Source organism: Fukomys damarensis, unplaced genomic scaffold, assembly GCF_012274545.1.
Source record: "Fukomys damarensis isolate Sample0158 unplaced genomic scaffold, DMR_v1.0_HiC HiC_scaffold_32, whole genome shotgun sequence".
Lineage (NCBI taxonomy): Eukaryota > Metazoa > Chordata > Mammalia > Rodentia > Bathyergidae > Fukomys > Fukomys damarensis.
In genome coordinates this window covers 30,736,447-30,756,873 of record NW_022900944.1, presented here as the reverse complement: position 1 = coordinate 30,756,873, position 20,427 = coordinate 30,736,447, and the positions used below count along the sequence as shown (strand labels likewise).

Genomic DNA, 20,427 nt, shown 5'->3' with positions numbered 1-20,427 from the left:
TCAATAGAAAATGATGCAATGTGAAAGTCAGAACCACCCCTCCTTTTATATAAATGCCCTGACTTGTCTGTTGGGAGTAGTATAGGGGCTTTTATTTCTCCTTAGCCCCCATTGGGCAGCTATGTGCAAATTTTTGTGCTTAGGAGTAGCGAGGGTGATCTGCCCCTGTCTCCACCACTCAGGACACAGAAGGTGCATGGTCTATCTGGGGAGAGGACTCCAGGACGGCCTGTGTATTGGCTGCATCTCCCACGTTAATCATCTGGTGATTTTGTTAGAAAGCAGATTCTGACTGTACAGGGCAAGGAGGGAGGCGGAGCTTCTGCATTTCTCATAAGCGCCCTGGAATGCTGTGCTGCTGGCACAAGAGGACCTCAGAGTTGCCTGCCTCTGCTTCCTTAACTTGCAAGATGGGGGCTTCCCTGGATATGGTGGCACAGGTCTGACACAGGGTGGGTTATGACATGCTTGGGAACAGAGCCCAGTCCAAGGAGTCCAGGACTGATCTGACCTTGAGTGTTTAAGACCACATGACCTTCCCTTGATCATGGGGCCATTAATTCAGCCTGGCATCACTTCCTTCTTCTGAACTCTACCTTTAAAAGTTCACTTAGTAATTTCCATTGATAATCTGTTTGATTTTATTTTTTATTTTTGGTACTGGGGATCAAATTCAGGACCTTGTGCTTGCAAGGCAGGCGGTGGTACCACTGAGCTAAAGCCCCGGCCCTCTGTTTCATTTTATGATCTCTAAACTCTTGGGACATATTGCTTAGAATGTTAATGAGAAAGACTAATTTTATTATTGATGGATTTTTGAATGTTATTTTATAAGCTACCAATCTGACTTCTCCAGATGAAGGCTAGTGATAAAATTTCCTAAGCCTTTAAATTAATTAGACGGGCTTCTTCTTTTCAGGGATTTCTAAGTGGGGGAAGGGGAGTGTACCAATTATTCTTTTAAAGCCATCGGGGTCCCTGTTGGCTTGTATGACATCAGGATGAACCATCCAAGTCATTAGAGATGGTATAAGATTGTGCCGTCTTAGTGTTTGGGATAGTTGAGGTAGAAACCATAACTTAGAAACAGGTATAAGCAATATAAGAAATTATGGTAACAGAGAATCTAAATGCCACAGAAGTATTCCTTCCACTTCCTCCTGTGTAAGGGTCAGCAGCTTGCACTGGGGCTACTCCATGCCAGCAAAGTTGTGGGGACTTCTCTGCTGATGTTGGGAGTGTGATCCTTTCATTCAGGGCCCTTGCCTGTTAGCACCTATGAGTTGAAGCAGGTTGTATTTCTAACAGTTTCACTCCTATTCCCAGAGGAGAACTATACATTGCTGTTGTTCAGTTTTAAACATGGCAGGCATATATGGCCACAGAAGTGTACTAAATATACATGTTTGTATGTTTTCAATTGTCTTCCTAGATTCTGGCCCTGATTGCGTTCATCTGCATCGAGACCATCATGGAATGTGCCCCATGTGAAGGTCTCTACTTCTTTGAGTTTGTAAGCTGTAGTGCATTTGTGGTGACAGGAGTCTTGCTGATTCTGTTCAGCCTCAACCTTCACATGAGGATCCCCCAGATCAACTGGAACCTGACAGTGAGTACAAGACATCACTTTGACTGTGAAAGGATTGGGCATTGCTTACCTCCAAGAGAAAGTAGTCTCTCTCCACATCGTGTTTGGTTCTTCTTTATTTTGACACTTAAATATTCTCTTATAACTCAGCTGTGATGTTTTAAATTTATTTACTGGGTTGAGTAAAACTACAAAACAATTTGAATCTTTACTAATGGTATAAACATCAGAGCAAAATTTTCTTGGTCCTTTTGAAGATCACTTTCTATATTATGATCATCTAAGAAGATTGATTGTTTTTGCAAAATACATGAGAGAAAATAGGATTCATACATTTGCATATTTTTCAGACTAGATACAAAATGACATGCAAAAATATTGATTCTGGAAGAATTGAAAATATGAATGAGGGCTAGGGATTTAGCTCTGTGCTTCTGCTGCCTGCTTCACAAGCACAAGGTCCGGAGTTCGATCCCTGGTACAAAAAAAAAAAAGAAAACATGAATGAAATTGCCAATAATTTGCTAGGCCTAGGAATATTATTAAACAGAAGGTAACTGGGAGAAGGAAGGTCTTCTTGACAGAATGCTCCCTGTGTTGTCTTAATGGGTACAAAACTCTTTGGGAGAAAAAGTGAAAGAATTACTGAACTAGAAAAATTAGTTTTAGCATTGAAAGCTGAGGAAAATGTGATGGTAACTTAAATTTACATGGACTTTAAAACCTCAAGATAACTGCAAATATTCTGTCCTAAGTTTTTGTGAGCAGTTTTAATGCCTCAGTTATTTTTTAGATAAATTTTGTGTTACCTGCAAGAAAATGCTTAAGAGTTGTGACTTCAGCTGACAGGGTAGTGGACAGGTTGCTTATGTGAGCCCTGCAGACCTCCCCACTCAAATGCACACTCTGGAGGCAAGGACAAGCTGACTGTCTCGTTCACTGGTATCCCAGTCGCGGCATTTCTAAGGCCCTCCCAGTAGGTGCTTGTTGGAAAGGCTCTTGGCTGAAGAGCAGTAGAACCAATTTGACAAAGAAGCAGCTGGTGGCAATGTTGAGGCCAGAGGCTTTGAGTCAGACAGACCTGCTGGCTGATAGTGCAGGGTGGCCCTTCGGTGTGTGCATCACTCTGAGCAGAGTTGCGTAAACACCGGTGAAGTCTTGCCATTGGTAAAGCGGAGATAATATTTTTCTTGCAGGTTTGTCTTAGGCGTAAAACAAGAAAACAGGAATAAAGGCACCTAATAAATCCTCAAACCAGGGGGTGCTGCTGCCACCAAGTAAAAGAAGAGTTGAATTTCTGAAGCACTGAGTATATAGCCTTATTCGCTTTGCAAGAAGTTGAGAAAGAAATCTCCCCAGCTTTAGCAATGCAGAGGTTTGAAAGACTGTAGAAGAAAGTGTTCTCAGTGTATGAAAACAGTGTGCCTTACGTGCCCCATATAAAGATGGGGTGTGCTGGGAGTCTGCACCTGTGTCAGTACGTTGGGGCTCTTAGCTTTGCCCACCCCAAGGTGACATGAGCATCTTTCTTATGAACTAGAGTGTGGAGGATGTAGCTTAGTGGTAGAGTCCTTACCTAGCATGCATGAGGCCCTGGGTTTGATCCCCAGAACCACAAAAACTAAAGACATAAGAACGCTAAACAATTATTAGTAGTATTAGTTTTAGTTGCTATTTATGACAAGAATTGGTAATGTGGTAGGTTAAAATGTGGGTTTTGTAGTGTGTGATTTGCCCAGTAACATCATAAATTGTTGTTTCTGGTCTTCCTTGTGCGACCAGTGCCTCTGTGTCAACAAGACAGATACGGATACACTGGAAGTTGGTATTTTTGAAATTCAGCTACTTTTAGAATGTTTCTTTTCAAGTGGTTTTATTTTATCTTTTCTTTAGGATTTGGTCAACACTGGACTCAGCACTTTCTTTTTCTTTATTGCCTCAATTGTACTGGCTGCTCTAAACCACAAAACCGGAGCTGAAATTGCTGCCATGGTAAGCAACCTTGAATGGTTAAGATGAAGGCTCATTCTGCATCCTCTGACTTGCTGTTCTCTGTCCTCTGGCATGCAACCTACTCATTCTCCTTTAGCTCTTTCTCTATTGACCACTGGGGATGAGGAAGAGAAGAGGGGATGACCAGAGAAGAGAAGCTGTTCACTCCCTGTGCTTTACATTTCTCTATTGCTTTCATTTATAAAGAACATGTATCATTTTTATCATTAAGGAGGATTAATTTAAGCTGGCCCCCAACCCTCCTGCTGTATCTCACCCAGAGTTACCCAGGTGATAGGCAGCAGGTGGGGGGTGGATTTGGAATCTCAGCACTGTGCTTGATTTGGTGCAAATGTATGAGACTTCAGTATTCTTTCTACATCATATTTGGACTATGTTATATTTGCATATCCAGGATGAGAGGTCATGAAGGTGCATGCAGTAAGAGGTACTTTTGTGATTTAAAAAAAAAAAAAAAATGGATCCAAGACACTGAAAAAGAAGACATAGTAGGCTGTCTTCAGGTCAGGCAGGAGTTTCTGTGGGTCACATGACGACAGCTTTGGCCAAGTGTGAGAGCTCTATATTCAGTGTGTGTGTGTGGGGGGGTACAGCTAGAAGGGACTCACACAACTAAGGTCTCTGAAGCCACCAGGATGGGGTGACATGCCCAAGGCTAACTCTGTTTGTATGTTTTAGATATTTGGCTTCTTGGCAACAGCAGCCTATGCAGTTAGCACATTCTTGGCTGTACAGAAATGGAGAGTCAGCATCCGCCAGCAGAGCGCCAATGACTACATCCGCGCGCGCACTGAGTCCAGAGATGTGGACAATCGCCCTGAGATCCAGCGCCTGGACACATGAGGTCCCTTCTGGAGTCACCCTCCCTCCAGCCCTTATGTCCATCTTTCCAGTCAAATTTTCTTTCCCTCCACTCATCAGACTTTCATGTGATTCAGCTGAATTTTGTCCTCTTTGGTAAAAGTTCACTTTGGGAAAAGGTGTCCAGAGTGGCCTTGTGGGAGGCCCATGGTAGGCTGGAGAGGCCTGTGTCCTCCAGTATCGAGCAGCCAGCTAAATGACCCATGAGCCACCCCATCACATGAATTTGTGATGAGTCAAGATGCTGGGTTACATGGGGCTGCTAAGAAGGGGAAAATACACATAAAGAAGTGAAGGTGCAGGGTTGGGACAGCTGAGCAGGCCCATGGTGTGCTCTGGGTGCATAGAGTCTGTTTGTCAGGACCCACCTTCCTCATCTTACATGTCCAGGGTATCAAGGAAACCGGCACAGCCCAAAGCTCCTGGGACTTGGAGCGTCTTAGTATTGGATGTGCTGGTGGATTTCTTTGCTGTGCCAGAATATAATAGGGACAGGAAAAGCTGGTGTCCTGTGGGACAGTTCATAGGACCACTGACTCACAGGAAGGTTACCCTTTTTTCCAACCTTACTGAGAAATCACTTGGTTCTTCCTCAAATGAATCACTTTTCCTGGGCCCCTGAATCTTTTCTAAGAATATAGGGACCATCTTGTTTGCCAGTTTCCTGCTTACCCTAATCACTCTGAGGCTGAATTGCAGTTTCTGTAATATTACCTTCTCAGGTAACAGCCACAGAAGAAACACAGTCCATTCCACCAGCCAAAGCACTTGCCTGTTTGCTGGCTTCTTGGACCACCCATGGGAGTGTGTTTGTGTGTGTTACAAATCAGACACACAAACAGACCTCTGTTTTAGGGATGTGTGCTAGTTTTCTAATACCTGAGAATTAAAGTGATTCTGAGTAGACCTGTCTAGGGTTTGAAAATACTTGAATTTACACAGGACACGTCCTTCCTCTGATGTGTCAGAAGGCACCAGTTACCACTTTGGATGCCTGAGCATCATTACTATGAACTCCAATGGTGGAAGTTGGTGGGAAAAATCCTACTCACTTGTTTTTGATTGTTGATCAAGTGAAGATTATTTTTTTGTGATGAATGAGTTAAGCCCCTACAATGCTGTACTTTTTTGATGTGGTGGTTGTTGTTAAAAGACTAATTGTATCTTTCATGGAAAAATTGTTATAATATGTCAGGTTTTCACATTTTGAACTGTTTTAATGTTTACAGACATCATTGTAGCTCCAATATTTTGTGTTTAGCCTGCATCAAGGAAAAGGTACTGCTGGTGAGAAGACCGTACAGTAGCTAGAAAACTCTTGATGTCTTGTACTAACGACCACTTATGGTCTTACCTGTAGACTGTGTAAGAAATGGCCCAGAGCAGGAGGTAGAAGAATATGAAGAGGTGTCCCCTGTGCATGTGTGGCACTGTATTTTTTCAAGAAAGATCAGTGTCTGCTTTAACAGGAGAGGGATGTTGGTCAGGTGGTGCTGCTGGGCTGGGGATTCCACAGGAATCGTGGTGAGTTGGGTCTGAGGGCCAGAGTGAGGCATAGCTCTCTACCCCAATGTCCAACATAGTCCAGGTCTCTTGCAGCCATTCTTATGCAGTGGCCTTGGTCACATACTCGAGCATGGCTGCCTCAGGGCCTGACACATTAGTCTGGCGATAACTCCTCCCCACTCTTCACACAGAGGGGTGTCGGGCCTGGTCACAGCTGAGTCTGACAGAGCCTTCTTCCCATCCCATGTATGTTGTGAATCAGCACCATCATGCTTTACAGACTTTGAACCTCTTATATGTGGTGATTTTGAGGGAGCTCAAGACATCTGAATTTTCTCTCTTCATTTTACATATTTATTGTGCATTTGTTGAGTGGGCTTAATAAGCCCCCTGAGAATTCCATTTAAAATAGGGTCACAAAGACTCAGCCTTATATCAGATAGAGCCCACTTGGAAGAGCTTTATCAGAAATCTGGAGGGCGTTAAGTTACTGGGACTCTATTATAATAAAGGCCACCTTTTGAAGCAAGAGTGAAAAAAGAATATCATTCAAGTGAGATTGTTGCCCATATTTTCTTGAGTCACTTCAATAAAACCAGCTTATCCAGTAAAAGGAAACCACTGATTAGCCTCCTGAGGATGTGTTGTCAGTGGAAAGAAATAGTTCTGAGGCCCATCAAGACCATAAATGCTGAGGGACAATAAAAAGTGATGATGTCTCATGCCCAGAGAGATTTAGGTGTTAATTTACATCTTAGTGATAGAATCTTTGGATTATTTATGTCCCTGTAACTATTTAATATTCTTTGTGCCATGAGGCTTCCCCATGGTTTTTGTAAATGTATTTCCTTGTACTATTTAATTTGCTCCCACTAGAACCAGAAGTGGCCTGTACAGTCTGATTGGTGTGGTGCGCAGCCCTACATCTCATCGTGTACAGACAGCGAGGAAAAGTTATGAAGGGAATATGGTCATCCATCATGAATGTTCTGTCTCCTCTCTGTACAACAGAGGATAGTGTAGATTAAAATGACCTCTTTGCAAATTGAAGGAAATGTATTTTTGCATTTAGTTGATCTAGTGTGGACCATGTCACTTATGTTTTGGGCATTTTTAGGCTGAGGCCTAGTTTCTCAGTGTTCTCAGTGTCCCAGTTGGATGAATTGGCTTTCACAGAAGTTGAAGCAGAGCTTGAAGGAACCGCTGGTGCCGTGTCCATCCTGGAGTGTTTGTGGAGACGCAGGGCTGAAGCCTTCCAGGATTTGGTGGAACTTCTGCTGGCTCTGATAGATGGAGACACTACCACCTTCAGAGAAAGTTTATTTTGGCAGTGACTTGGTTGATTGGCTGCTTATTTCCCCTATGACTCACCTTAACCTCTCTTTGTGTTGCTGAAGGGATGGAGGAGGCAATACCTTTTCTCATTCACACAGAGATATTGCAATCATGAAAACCTAGACAGCTGTTGGCCCCTAGAAAGGGCAAACTCGATTACAGACTAAAATCTCATGGAGAAGTTTGATTTAAATTAATCAGCCCTCCAAGGCAGACTGCTTGTCTACAAAAAAAGCAAGAACACAGAAGCCTGCTCATTTCCATAGCCTTGTTTGCCTTAGCCCAGTGAGCTGAAGAGCTGGTTTCCACAGGGAAACCAGCAAAGACCAGTCAGGCTCTGAGGGCGTGGCTCTGGGGTGCCATTATTGCCTTGCGAAGGTTAATGCTTGTGGGCAGACTGGGTATGTCTGGCTTCCAACTTGTGCTGGATGCTTCTAGCCACAGCTTCAAGGCTCAGGTGTAAAACATTCCTGCTTTCTTCAGGTTTGCAGTTGTTTGCCTTTCTGAAGCTTTCTTAGTGATGCAAACTGCAGTAAGCCACAGTCTCTGAGGAGACAGCCCTAACTTTTGTCTGTACATGTGTGTGAGCTCTTGCTTGCCATGAGTGACCCTTAGATAACTTGTGTGTGTGACCCAAGCTCATCTCTTCTCTTCGATTCGCATGCACTGTTTGGGAGAAATGCCTTACCTATCCATGTGCTCCCAGAGGTGGACCAAGGTCTGATCCCCATCTATGCTGGATTTTCCTATGGGTCAGTCTTAGGAACTGTCCCAACAGAAACAGAGTGTGAAGACAGTGGCAAAGTGAGGGAAGATGTATAGAGGATTCCTGCTATGGCATTCATGTTCCCAACAGAGCAACCATGAAGTCATGCCACCATCCGATTGTCATTTCCTCTATATCTTGTCTGCAGAATAATGATTGATATTGAACAAGCAGTAGAAAAAGGAAAACACTTGCTAGCTCAGGTTACTTGTTGATTCTCATGAATAGAAAAAGTTGCATCCAGCTCCAGGACTAGTTTATGAGGTCTCCAACCACCTTCCTGGTTCATCATGAAGTTCCAGTATCCAGGGCTGCTCTATTCCCCACGTCTGTTTTATCAGCATCCACTCCTAGGCCCAGTTAGGCAAGGGGCTTGGTGGGCAGCCCCCACAAGGGCTGGTAGGAGTTGAGAAGGGAGGAGGCTGCTGATGGCATTAGGTATGTTTACAACCCCAGGCTGCTGTGGAAATGTGCTCAATTAACTGCCTGCCTGTGTTCTTGTCTGTAGAAAAGTGAAGTGTTGTGTTCCCAGACCAGCTTGAGGGCAAGAACTGAACATTAGCAACCAGTATTCCTTACTGGAATAGGCTAGCTTCTAGTCTGGGTCTGAGCAGGTGACCGACTAGCATAGGTCCCTGGCAGGACACAGACCTTAAAGGGCCACTCTTCTGTAAATCTTCCTGATTCTATGAGTCCTTTTATTTATGCTCTTCTTAGCAGATTTTTTTTTGTTGTTTTTGTTTTGAGACAGGATCTCCCAGTGTAGTTCAGCCTGGCCTCAAACTCATGGTGATCCTCCTGCCTCAGCCTCCCAAGTGCTGGGTTAACAGGTGTGTGCCATCAACTCTTGGCTGCAGATATCTTTTAAATCATAAGATTTGCCTGGTTGGGAAAGTAATTTGAAATATTTGACCTTTTATGTTTCTTCTATTTAGAAGCCTTTTACATTTCCTGTTTTAGAAAGAAAATATGTTTAGTTTGTTACATCTAGCAGAATTTTCTTCTGTTAAGTGAACATTCTGTTGGATTTTTCTTCATGCTAATAAATAGCATGTGTACATGCTTTGGGCTTGAAACAGACACGGTCCTGTATTTTCCCTTGTCTTGAATATATGTTTTACCATTTGGACACAATTTTTCAACCTTTGGGATTTTTTTTCTTTCTTTTTCTTATTCCATAAATGTAATAGCAAAGAAAAAAAAAATGGCCTAGAAGCCCACTGACCTTGTTACTGGCAACTTGTTTAAAATGAAGTTTAGATTATGGGCCCTTGAGCAGAGTATCTGTTTCAAAGGGTTAATTGTCTACTTTTTATGCTGAATTTTTAATTCAGGTGAACAAACTTGTTAAGGGTTAATACTTCTTGGACTCTGGTGAGCTATCACAACTTTTATGGTTCTGATATTTATGTTAAAAACACATTTGAAACCATCTAGATCAGCTTTGTTGATGGGAGTTAGGGCAAGTCCTAGAGTTTCTTTTTATAATTGTTCCTGAAAAGAGATTGTGTGAAACAAAATCCTGATAATGATTTATGTGGGTTTCGGTAACAATCTGAAACTATCAAATCTGAGTTGTCTTTGGAAGCTGCTACTTACATCCAACAGGAAGTTTTTCCCTGTTAATCAGGAAAGGCACCAGAGAAATGGCCAGGACATAAGAACACCTGGGAGACCTGTGTCTGTGTGAGACCACGCCCGGCCTAACTGGTGGCTGCTTCGCTGCACTTGGCTGTTTTCCTGTTTTTTCCAGAATTTGCATAGCACGTTTCAAGACTGTTTCCTTCTCTGTGGAAGTGAGGAAGGAAAGCATTAAAGGAGACTGGGCTGGTCCCAGGGATAGGGAGGGCAAGGACAGGGGCAGGATGCCTGGGACGATCCCCAGGCTGGCCCAGGCCCACAGAGGGGCTGCCTGCTTCCAACTTTTTCATTCCTAACACACTTAATGAACTTTCAAATCATGATGAAATTGACCTATTTGCATAAAATCAGTGCTTTTAATAACGTGATTTTGACATGGTTCCCTCTAAGAGAATGGTAGGGATTAAAATTATTTGTATATGTTGAAAATTGTAGGGGTTCAGGAACCCATGGCAGAAATACTAAACTATTTATTTCAGGTTTGACTGTTTTTGTTGTTTTTTTCCTCATAGTAAGTAATTCTGTCTTTGTATATTTTAAGACAAATAATCACTTCACCTTTGGTGCCTTCTGTGTGTCACATAAGCACTCTTCGTCAGTCATGGAATTGGAAAAAAAGATGTACATTTAGTTAAAACAGATAACACTATTTTTGTAGCATGTTACAGATTATGTCCTTTTAATATTGCTTTAAAAAATGCAAGTCTTATGGTTTGGGCCATTTCCCCTTTAAACTTTGTATTTTCAAAAAGAAAACAAAAAAAAAACCACAAAAAAAATCCCTGACTCCTCTCATCTCCTGTGTTGCTTTCACCCGTACATCTTGTTTCTGCTTAGTCTGAGAGTAAAAGTATATTTCTGTGAAATAAGTAAGAGTCAATATAATTGCATTTGGCATTGTTTAACCATTTGCTCAGTTTCAAGAGCTGCCGCTCACCTTGAACAGTAAAAGCCATTCCATATTGAAAAAGGAGAGAAGACTGTCATCCATGGTGACCTCCCCTCTGCTGGGTCTGAAATTGTGGAAAGCCCGCTTCTGGCTCCTTGCCCTCTTCACCTCGGGCCCTCAAGATGCCCCCTGGCCTGCATCTTCCAGGATTGGCTTAGTGCTCCCTGCTTTCTAGAGCACCACAACCCGTCTCCAGCCGTACCCAGCGGTTGGATTTTCAGATGGGGTCGTGGATGCTCAGGGTGGGCTTGTGGCCCTGTCCAGGTTTTAGGCCTGAATGTAGTAGGTGCTCTCCTATGAGGAGCTGGATGAAACCAAGGCACAGGCAGACTTGAGCAGCTCCCTGGGCTTCTCTAGCCCTGCAGGCCGAGTTGTATCTGGTCAAGGAAAGTCTTGTGTAAACTGAGCCATTGTGGAAGGAAAGTATGAGTTACCGAAACATGAAATTGTAGCTTTGTTTTGACCTTCTGAAGAGTCAACATGTTATTCTGTGATTAACAAAGGAAGTGCAGTGAGACAGCTACGTCATAACTTTCTGACAGGTTCACTCATTGGTACTTTACCTAGTGGCACTTTTAGGGGCAGTGTTAATAATTTGCCATGCCTTGTTTCTGAAAAGTCTTTCCTGTGGCAGTTCAGACACAGCTGTGAGCATTCCAAGGTGATGGGCACTGGGCAAACTTTGGCTCATGTGGCTTGCGGGGCAGAGCTCCCATCCTGGCCTCTCACACTGACATGGCTGCTGTGCCATGGGCCTCAGGTTTGACCCTGTACATTTGCAGTGGGGACCCCAAAGTGTGTTCCTATTGATTTGTCCCTGACAGCAGACAAAGCCTCACACTGCCCTCAGTCTTCCCCTTTATTTCTTTTGAAGGACCAATTTTTCATGGTACTTGTCTTGATTGTTTTAATAGCGTTCAAATCTGTATTTTTGTATGTAGAGGGAAATAATTTTCTCAACACTAATCGCTAATAAATATTGTATTAAATTGTCATGAAGGAGTTCTTGTTTAATAAATGGACATGTAAAAATACTGTGGTCTCTCTTCTCTGCCTTGCCTCCCCTGCCTCACCAAAGGCCATGGACCCAGGTCCTGAAACAGGCTTGTGAGCTTGGGATTTAGCTCAGTGGTTCCACTGCCTGCTTTATAAGTACAAGGTCCCAAGTTTGATCCTTGGCATCCCTCAAAAAGAAAACAGGCTTGCTCTGTGGAAGTTGAAAGAGCTGCTGTAGTCCACAGGATGCAGTGAGGCCTCCATGATACCCATTCTGCTGGCTGGCAAGGTGAACAGAATCTCTACCCTGTGCCTCTCTTGGCTTTTCACATTCAGCTCCGTTTTCAGCTATGTGTAACATTTAGGGAAGAAGGCCTCACCTCTTCCCATCTCTCTTGAGCCAGAAACTGACCAGGGTTCTCCTAGGTTGCAGCCTTGACATTCCTTGTATGGTCAGTTTGGTTTCCAAACCACAAAATCTCTAGGTTCTGGCTGCCATGGGGCACAGTCCTGATGTGTAAGTGAGAGGGCCCTGGGCTGGTCACTTAGTTTCTGTTTCCTTGACTGCGGGATTAAATAAAAGAGTCAGGCACTGGGCAGATGCTTACTCTAGTCCCTGGCATACTGTTCGTATGTGTACCTTGTTGCTGAAATTGAAAGCTGTCAGGATTCTCTCCTAGTTTGTGCTGAATTGTGACACGATCCTGCACATTATTGCTCTGGGTGGCGGAAAGGTTCTTAGAGTCACACACTTCAAGCAGGTAGTCTGGTTTAATCCATTATGACTTTTTCAGGGTAGGTGATTCACATGCGAGAGTAGAATAAAGTTACAAATGCCCCAAACCTGGGCCCAGGACTCTGGCTCATTCACAGGACCTCTTAGGTCACAGAAAACATCATTTGTTAAGCTGATTTTGTATTAAAAAAAAAGCAACAACAAAAAACAAACTATGAAAAGCTACCAAATCCCATCAAAGATACATACTAAATATAAAAATCCTTTGGTGGATGCAAAAGGCTCGTCTCATTTCTCAGGAGGTGGTCCAGAGAACTGCCTGGTATCCACAAGGAAGCACACTGTCCTCAGGGTCCTGAGAACTCTGGCCTCCAGGAAGAGAGAGTTTGGCTGGGCCCGCCCAGCTGCCAGCCATGGTCACTGCCATAGCACTGACTGGTTCCCTCTGTCTGTCAGACCTAGCGAGTGAGTCCATGAGTTCTTCTTTGAAATGGTGTTAGACCCAGACCAGTCACCCCACCTGAGATGTGGTTTCTGAGGTTTAAGGTGTCGGGTGTGGGTGCTGAGACCCATGCCTAGATGGTAAGGTCAAGGTCAGCTTCTCCCTGCTTTAGCTCCTTGAACCAAAGATTCCTAGAAGTGTTCTCAAAAAGAGCCCGCATAAGCAGCGGCACTCATGCAGTCAAGAGACCACGGGGCCTGTTAGTGAGACACAGGCATCCCCCACCCTGCCTCACCTGCAGCACAAACCAGGTGCCTTGGCAGGCTGGGACACTGGTGCCCTGCTGTGTCTTCCTGTGCTTGGTCTTGGCAGCAGGGTTAAAGGGCTTAAGGTCTGTGTGACAGAAATAGGGAGACGGTAGGGTATCCGAGATGCCCTGGCACACACAGTGGTTTAGCCTTGCCAAGCCAAAGGGTACAGTCTTGAATGCTGGGCTCAGGATGGAACCTTGAGGCCGAGGGGAGGCCCACGTGAGCAGCCTCCCCGTCACACTGTCCTTGGCCAGGCTTCCAGCAGCTGTGTCAGGAAGGTGCCACCGCCAAGGCCCCAGGTGGTTCAGGTTGCTGGGCAAGCAGGCCCTCAATCAGAGTCAGAGTCAGAATTCTCCTCTGAAAGGAAAGCATGGAGGATGCCAGGCAGGAGTCTCCAGGCAGCAGTGCCTGGGAGCAGTCTCTGGGGAGGCACTGCCAGGTGAGTGCTGGCAGGAGCCCTGGGCTGAACCTCTCCTGCAGCTGACTCTAGACTCTGCCATTACGAGCATGTGCTGGTGTGAGAGAAGTTGGGGCCTGGGCCCTCCACAAGAGGCCACTTTCACCTCCAGGTGCTGGTCGGGGCGGGAGTAGGGGTAGGAACACGTCCACATCCACCCCAGACTGAAGCCCAGATGTCTCTTCCCCAGGGGCCTCAGGCCCTCCCAAGGCTCCTGGGTTAGTCTCACTTGGAGGTGTTAGAATTGTACATCTGCATTCCAGCCTCATCCCTATCCCCAACTCAGCAGGACAAAGCAAGGACATCTACTTGCTAGTCCCTCACTAAAATATACTGGAAAATCAGCAGACTTAAAAAAAAAAAAGTCACTTTATAGATTCAACTTTCCCCTCCCCTATCCTTGTATATTGTGGTCACAAACAGCTGTATAACGCTAAGGGCCTGTCAGTGATGTGGGACTTGAGGGCTCCCAACACCCGCCTACTGGACTGTTCTGTAGAACCTCCTAGAAGCCCACCTCAGGGAGGAAAAGCACTGCAGGATTCTTCCCCAACCCACTGCAGTTACTACGTTTTACCCTTGCCCCCTCTCTGGCCAGTCCCTGACTCTAAGAATCCTGGCCAGTCCTAGAGCTGTTCCTGGCTCAGGGCTAAGCCTGGGGCAGGTAGAGTGGGAGTTCCCAGAGTACATAGAGAACCTCCCCAAACCCTGGCTCCCCTAACTCTGCCAGGGCTGCACTGATAAGATGGTGTGATAAGATTTTGGTATATTTGTACCTAACATATACTTTCATTGCAATAACTGTAAATGCAACACAAAAAATTATCCAGATATTTAAAAAAACAAAATATTCAAAATGTCTTCCCTGCTATTGATGATTTGATCACTGGGTTGGCTGGATGGGTACTTGCTTCAGGTTGCAGATACCTGAGGACAATGTCCAGGAGCATCTGACTTCATGCTTGCTGTAGCATGGGAAGGACCAGCTGAAAAGCATTCAGTTTTAGCAGAGGGACAGTTTCTGGGGGTCACAGATCCCCATGGGCCGGCCCTGCAGCCCAGCTGTTGGGAACTTGGTGGTTCCTAAACTTAACCGGCGGGGTCCCTCTGAGACAGCAGGCACTCAGTGGGGAAGATCTCGACTTGCAGGCAGGGCCTGGAGTCCCTGGAAAGCCCCTGTCCTCTGTCTACCTGCGCTATCCTGGACACCACTGTTTAACCCAGAGAAGTACCTCAGCTGAATGGGAAACACTGTTTTCTCTCTCTACCTGTCCCATCTCTTCTGCCTGCACACTCCTGCACATCCACTGACCTAGCTCCAGGGTCACCTGCACCTGCCTCCAGCCTGGCTGGCACGCAGGGACCCACGTTCAGCTACTTTATCCCTGTGCATTAGCTCCCATTTCATTCCCGTCATTACTGCCCCACCTGGTGACCTTCTCTGATATCGCCTCCTGCTCCTGTCTCCAGGGGACAACACATAACCTACTGATCCAGTACCACTCTGCTTTAAGGTCTTAACTCCAGTTTGGGCTGTGAGCTCTGCCAGGGTAGACCCTGCCCATTCCCGTACCCCTAGTGCCTAGCACATGATGGGCTCAGTAGGAGTAACACAGTGGAAGGCACAGGGGACACCAGGCTGGGATGAATTTGATGCTGAGCAAGATCTTGGAGTTGCTAGCCAATGGTGGCACCAATTTGTTTAAAGTCTAGCTGGGATTGCAGCGAGGGTGGGGCTGAGAAGTAGCCAATAGGCTTTGGAGTCCTGGAGTACAGGATGAGGGGACCCCACATGAGCACCTTCACCCGCTCTACCCTTCTGCCTCTCTGAGTATGGCTAAGGGCTCCACACCAGCTCAGAGACCCCTGACAAATCTTTGCAGGGCTCCTGCCACATGTCTTGTGTAAGGCACAAGCCTCCAAAGATGTGACAGTTGATATGGCTGTGCTGTCACAGAAACAGCAGCCTTCCAACTTTTAAGGTTTTTTTTTTTTGGTACCCTACTGAACTCAAGACCTTCCGCTTTTGAGGCAGGCATGGTACCACTGAACTAAATCCCTGGCTCCCCCCCCCCTTTTTTTTTTTTTTTGGTACCAGGGATCGAACTTGGGTCCTTGCATTTGTGGGGCAGGCGGCAGAACCACTGAGCTAAATCCCCGGCCCTTGGCCCATTTGTTTTTTAACATCTACAGAACATTCATTGGCCTTTCTGAGCTGAATGAGGGACTAAATGTCTGTTGCTTTTTCCTTGGAAGTAACACTAAAATGAGTCTGAGTGTACCTGGATTTGCCTAGGGACCATAGAGAAGGTAATTGCCTGGGTTCCCTGGCTCTTGGGCTAGGATGGCAGGGGAAGCTGGGTCTGGGCAGGTGGCCACTCTAAACCCAGGTGGACAGGTGTCCTGAGAATGACTGGCCGCCTTCCTTGTTCAGGAAGTGAGATCTGCCAGCAGAGGTACTTGGCAAGCCTGACCCCAGCTTGCTTCTGCTGGGAAACAGCCTTGCTTTGTGATTGGCCACCTTAAGGGGTATTGTCCCTCTCCCAGTCTCAAACTGGCCAGGCAAGGGAGAGGGCCCCTGCAGCAATCCTAGGAGCGATCAGCTGGGTTCCCTGGCAGAGAGACTTGGGGCAGCCACCTACCTTCTTCCCTGTGGGCTGTGGTTTCATCTGCACCGGAAGAGTCCCCTTGCTTGAGAAATTTGGCCACTTCATTAAAGATCAGGTAGAAGTCAACTGCAAACACGATGGTGGCAAAGAAGCCAAAAACCTATGAAACGTGCAGAGCATGTGGATGGGAACACTGGGCAGGGCACATCCCCCAGAGCCCCGGGTCCCAGGACCAGAAGGCTGCATGTGGGGAGGGTGGCCTTAGCTGGCTGGATAGGCACAGCTCCTCTGAGGAAAGGGAAATGCGCTGTGACCCAGGTTTGACAACCAGCCTTTCAAAACGCAGAGCACTGGGTAGATCTGACAGGAGGACTCCGAAATAGCTGTATCCCCGTTGGGCACCCAGGGGCCCAAGCAGAAAGGCTGTGCCCAGGTCCCAACCTAAATGAGGGTTCAGAGTAGCATCTGGAGTTTCAGAAAGGGGATGTTGCTGGGTACCCGCTCCCTGGGGTAAGGAAGCTGCTCACCCCGGCTGCTTTGTAAGACCCATCAGAGTATTTGGCAACAGCGGTGATGGAGATGACAAAGTAGATGAGGGCGGCAGTGACACATCGTAGGAAGTCCTGGGGAGAGAAGGGCATAGCCACACTGCCCTGAGCTCCCCGAGTGGCACGAGGAGATCTGGCAGTCCAGTTACACACCCAGCCCCAGGCCCACAATCCAGAGACTACTACCCTGTCCTGGCCCTTGTCTCATCCCCATGAGTTTCCTGTTGTCCTACAGACTGCCACAGCTGGCACTGTCCTGTCCCTTAACCAGATGGGCTGCCATCCTTTGCCCTGTGGACAATGAACTGAACTAGGCTGCAGCTTGCTTTGTGCCGTGGCCCATGTGGCAAAGTGAGAGTTGGGAACCTTGTCACCTGTTCCTGGCTCTCCAGCAAGGAGTCCTGGCCCTGCACCCCAAGCCACACACTTGTGGCTGATCCACTTACAGATATTCTTTCTCCTTACTCATCCCCACAATGGGAACAGAGGGTGCAGCCCTCCTTAGCTGGGTGCAAGGATGCTGTATGTAGGTAAAGTCAAGAGACCAGGACTCAAGCCCAGCCTTTGCTGCCTCTGCTCTGACACATTCCATTTAGCAGTGATCACTGGCAGGGCTGTGGGGCTCTCCAGGTGATCAAACGTGGCCAGGATGCCAGATGGCTGAGATCTGAGTGAACCCTGCAGGTCCTCAGTTAACCTGCCCAGATGCTGGAAATGGCTCGAATTCCTGTGGCTGGGGTTCATTCTTTCAAGGCCTTGCTGGGGGGAGGCAACAGCGCCACCTGGTGTCCAAGGGCTGCTTTCAGGTTTCCTGCCCAAGGCTCCACCACAGTGGGCTGGGAAGGCCCGGATAATCAGTTCCGGCAGCAAGTCACCCCTCCAGTGCTTTGGAGACAGGGCAGGGTCAACATGCAGGACTCTGGATTTCTCTTCTGCTGATCAGTGATGAATATCACTGCAGCCAGCCCCTTCCTTGTGGGTCCCCTGGTCCTCACCATCATGGGCCAGCACAAGCCCTGCCACTTGTCATTCAGCTGCATGGCATCAGCGAAGAGGAAGTAGAGGGCCAGCAAGAACTCTAGCAGAGGCACTGTGAGGAAGGCAGATGCTGAGGACACCACGTAGCAGATGAAAGTGATGAACGAGAGACCCTGTGGGGAAGCCAGGGAGAGTCAGAGCCTTTTCCTGCCTTCAAGAGAGGCTCCAGCTAGGGTGCCACCTGCTCAGTCCCGCAGCTGGGAAGTGATAGAGTTGGGATTAAGGCTGGCACGAGGTCCAGGCCCACATCCTTGCTGCCCCCACTCCGTCTGGGCATGGCTCAGAGTCCTGATCCCTTGCAAGTCCCCTCCCACAGCCCCAACCTCCCAAGCCTATCCAGCCTTGTCAGAAGATCTCTTCCTGGGGCTGCTCACCCCCACCTGCACCTCCTTACTGCTTTGAGGCAGAATTCACCCAACTCAGTGTCTACTAGGGACAAACTGAAGCTAAATAGCAACCAGTTTCAAAAAGTAACACCTAACACCCGAGATTTGTGTTTTTCACCGAATGTAAATTTTACTTGTAAAACACAAAAACCTTTTTTGGTTTTGTTTTTTTGTTACTAGGCATTGAAGCTAGTGCTTTCTGCACTGAGCCACATCCCTGGTTGTTGTTTTTTTTAAATTTTTTGGGTATGGAGATCAAATTCTGGTCCTTGTGCTTGTGAGGCAGGCACCAGAATCACTGAGCTAAATCCTTTGCCCTTGGTTGTTCTTTTTTATCTTTTACTTTGAAGACAGTGTCTCACTAAATTGCCCAGGGTGGACTCAAACTCCAGATCCTCCTGCCTCAGCCAAAATCTTAAACTTTAGATGATATGAATGCTGAAATGCATATGCACAGAATGTACTAATGTCTGCGATTTGCTATGAATGCATTAAAACATAAAATGGACTGATGGATAATACAGCAAAGTGTTAACCATTGTACAGAAGGTATATATATGGGTGTAACTGATACAAATCTTTCAGCCCTTTTATTTATCTGAAAATTTCCCTAAGAAAAAACTATCTAGGAGAGGATATGGTGGCATTAACACCAGGGCCCTCCACTTCACTTGCAAGGCCATCATGAAAGGTGGCTCTGGTCTACTTGACTGCAGTATTGCCCACCTGCTGCCAATGGACCGGATCCTGAGGCTGCCCTGTTAGTTCTGCAGACCGAGAGGATGGTTTCTCTGTATCCTGTACCCACTGAGGCTTGCATGTATCTCCCTTGATGGCCACCATTATCCATGACCCACTGCCCACAGCTCTTCTTTATAGAGGACCACACACGGCATCACATAGCTACTAAGAGGGTACCAGAATCTGAACCCAGGTCATGCTGACCTGTGGGCTCTGGAGGCTATCATCTACCCTGGTTCCTGTGTGGCTGGGTTTGAGCACGTCCATGGCTGAGTAGCTTGGAGTGGAGCCCAGGGACTGGCTGCAGGGTCCCCATGGGACTCCCAGATACCCCACAGGAAGTGTGGTGGCGGCTTTAGACAAATGAACTGCAGGGATCCCAGGGAGTCCCCAGGGCCCTCTTGGCGTCTTGAACATGGCCTTGGGGGTAGCTGAGCCCCCATAGATAAGAGGCTTTGAGGATCTCTGGGAAGGCAGGCCACAAGACCATGGCCAGCCCTGTCCATATCTCCTACTGTACTTCCTCAGCTCAAGGCTGCTGTGGCCCTCCCCTGCCTTCTCCCCTCCCCACCCCACCCTCTATCAAAGCCAGATTCTGGGTATCCCCTTCTTGATGATTACTGTTTTCTGTCTCCAATCCTTGGTGGCACTTCCTTTCTCCCCCACCCCCATATCCGCCTTCCTTCTTGCGTGGGCCTGGGGGCAGGGTGACTAAAAGCAGCTCCTTTGTTAAGAGTGCACATCCCTTGCCTCTTCTTCCTTGTCCCTCACTGATCCTCCTGTGCCTGGATTCCTGACAGCACGCCAGAGCAGGGGCACCTTCCATGCTCCAGGTGGCACCCCACCCCTTACCCTTGAGGTAGTCCTGGGAGGGGTGGAGTTGGGAGCCCCTGGGGGGGGCAGTGAATTTGACTCCCAGAGGTCCCTAGGGTGCAGCAGAGGCGACCAGCCAGGAGGCCGTCCCTGGGCTTTCCGGCTCTGGGTCTACCAACTACCTCATTTGGGAGGCTCTGGCTCAGGACCGCCTCCTGGCATCTGCCCTGAGGTACAGGCAAGGTCTTGGGGCAGAACTCTTCCGGTGACCCCCACCCTCCTCCTTCTCTCACTTGGCCCTCCTCTGACCCACCTGTCAATCCCCTAGCCGCCTCTACTTGCACTTTCTCTCAGTCTGTCCATCCCCGAGCCCCTAGCAGGTATAAGGACAAGTATTGCCAAGTTTCTGGAGACCTAAAGCCACAAGTGGCCGCCGCCGACGAGAGAACAGTCCTTCCTCCTGTCTCCCCTCTGCCCGGCCCCTTCCGCCCCTTCATTTCCCACAAGCGATAGTGCCGGAGTTTTCCGAGTGTCGGGAGGACAAAGAAGGCCTGCTCGGCCCCGGGTGGGGGAGAGCGGGAAGGCGGAAGGAGCTCAGTGGGGCGGGGAGCAGGGGATGAAGTCACCCCGCTGGCTCCCGCCCCTGCAGCCCCGGTGCTGCCCGCGCCCCCGGCCTCACCCAGTCCCGGGG

General features: G+C 47.4%; 1 protein-coding gene across 3 annotated transcripts in view; it reads right to left on the bottom strand.

The window, feature by feature from the left end:
* Positions 1-1,743: 1,743 nt before the first annotated feature.
* Positions 1,744-20,427, bottom strand: part of Cmtm3 (CKLF like MARVEL transmembrane domain containing 3) — a 19,805-nt gene continuing 1,121 nt past the window's right edge. The window contains exons 2-5 of one of the 3 annotated variants that reach the window (XM_019205760.2): positions 17,754-17,909; positions 16,738-16,833; positions 16,244-16,370; positions 1,744-2,063 (exon numbers count right to left, since the gene is read on the bottom strand). In XM_019205760.2, coding sequence (XP_019061305.1) covers positions 2,035-2,063; positions 16,244-16,370; positions 16,738-16,833; positions 17,754-17,909 — 408 coding nt within the window. In that variant the 3' untranslated portion in view covers positions 1,744-2,034. The other 2 variants (XM_010612161.3, XM_033757793.1) reach the window with 2 other exon arrangements.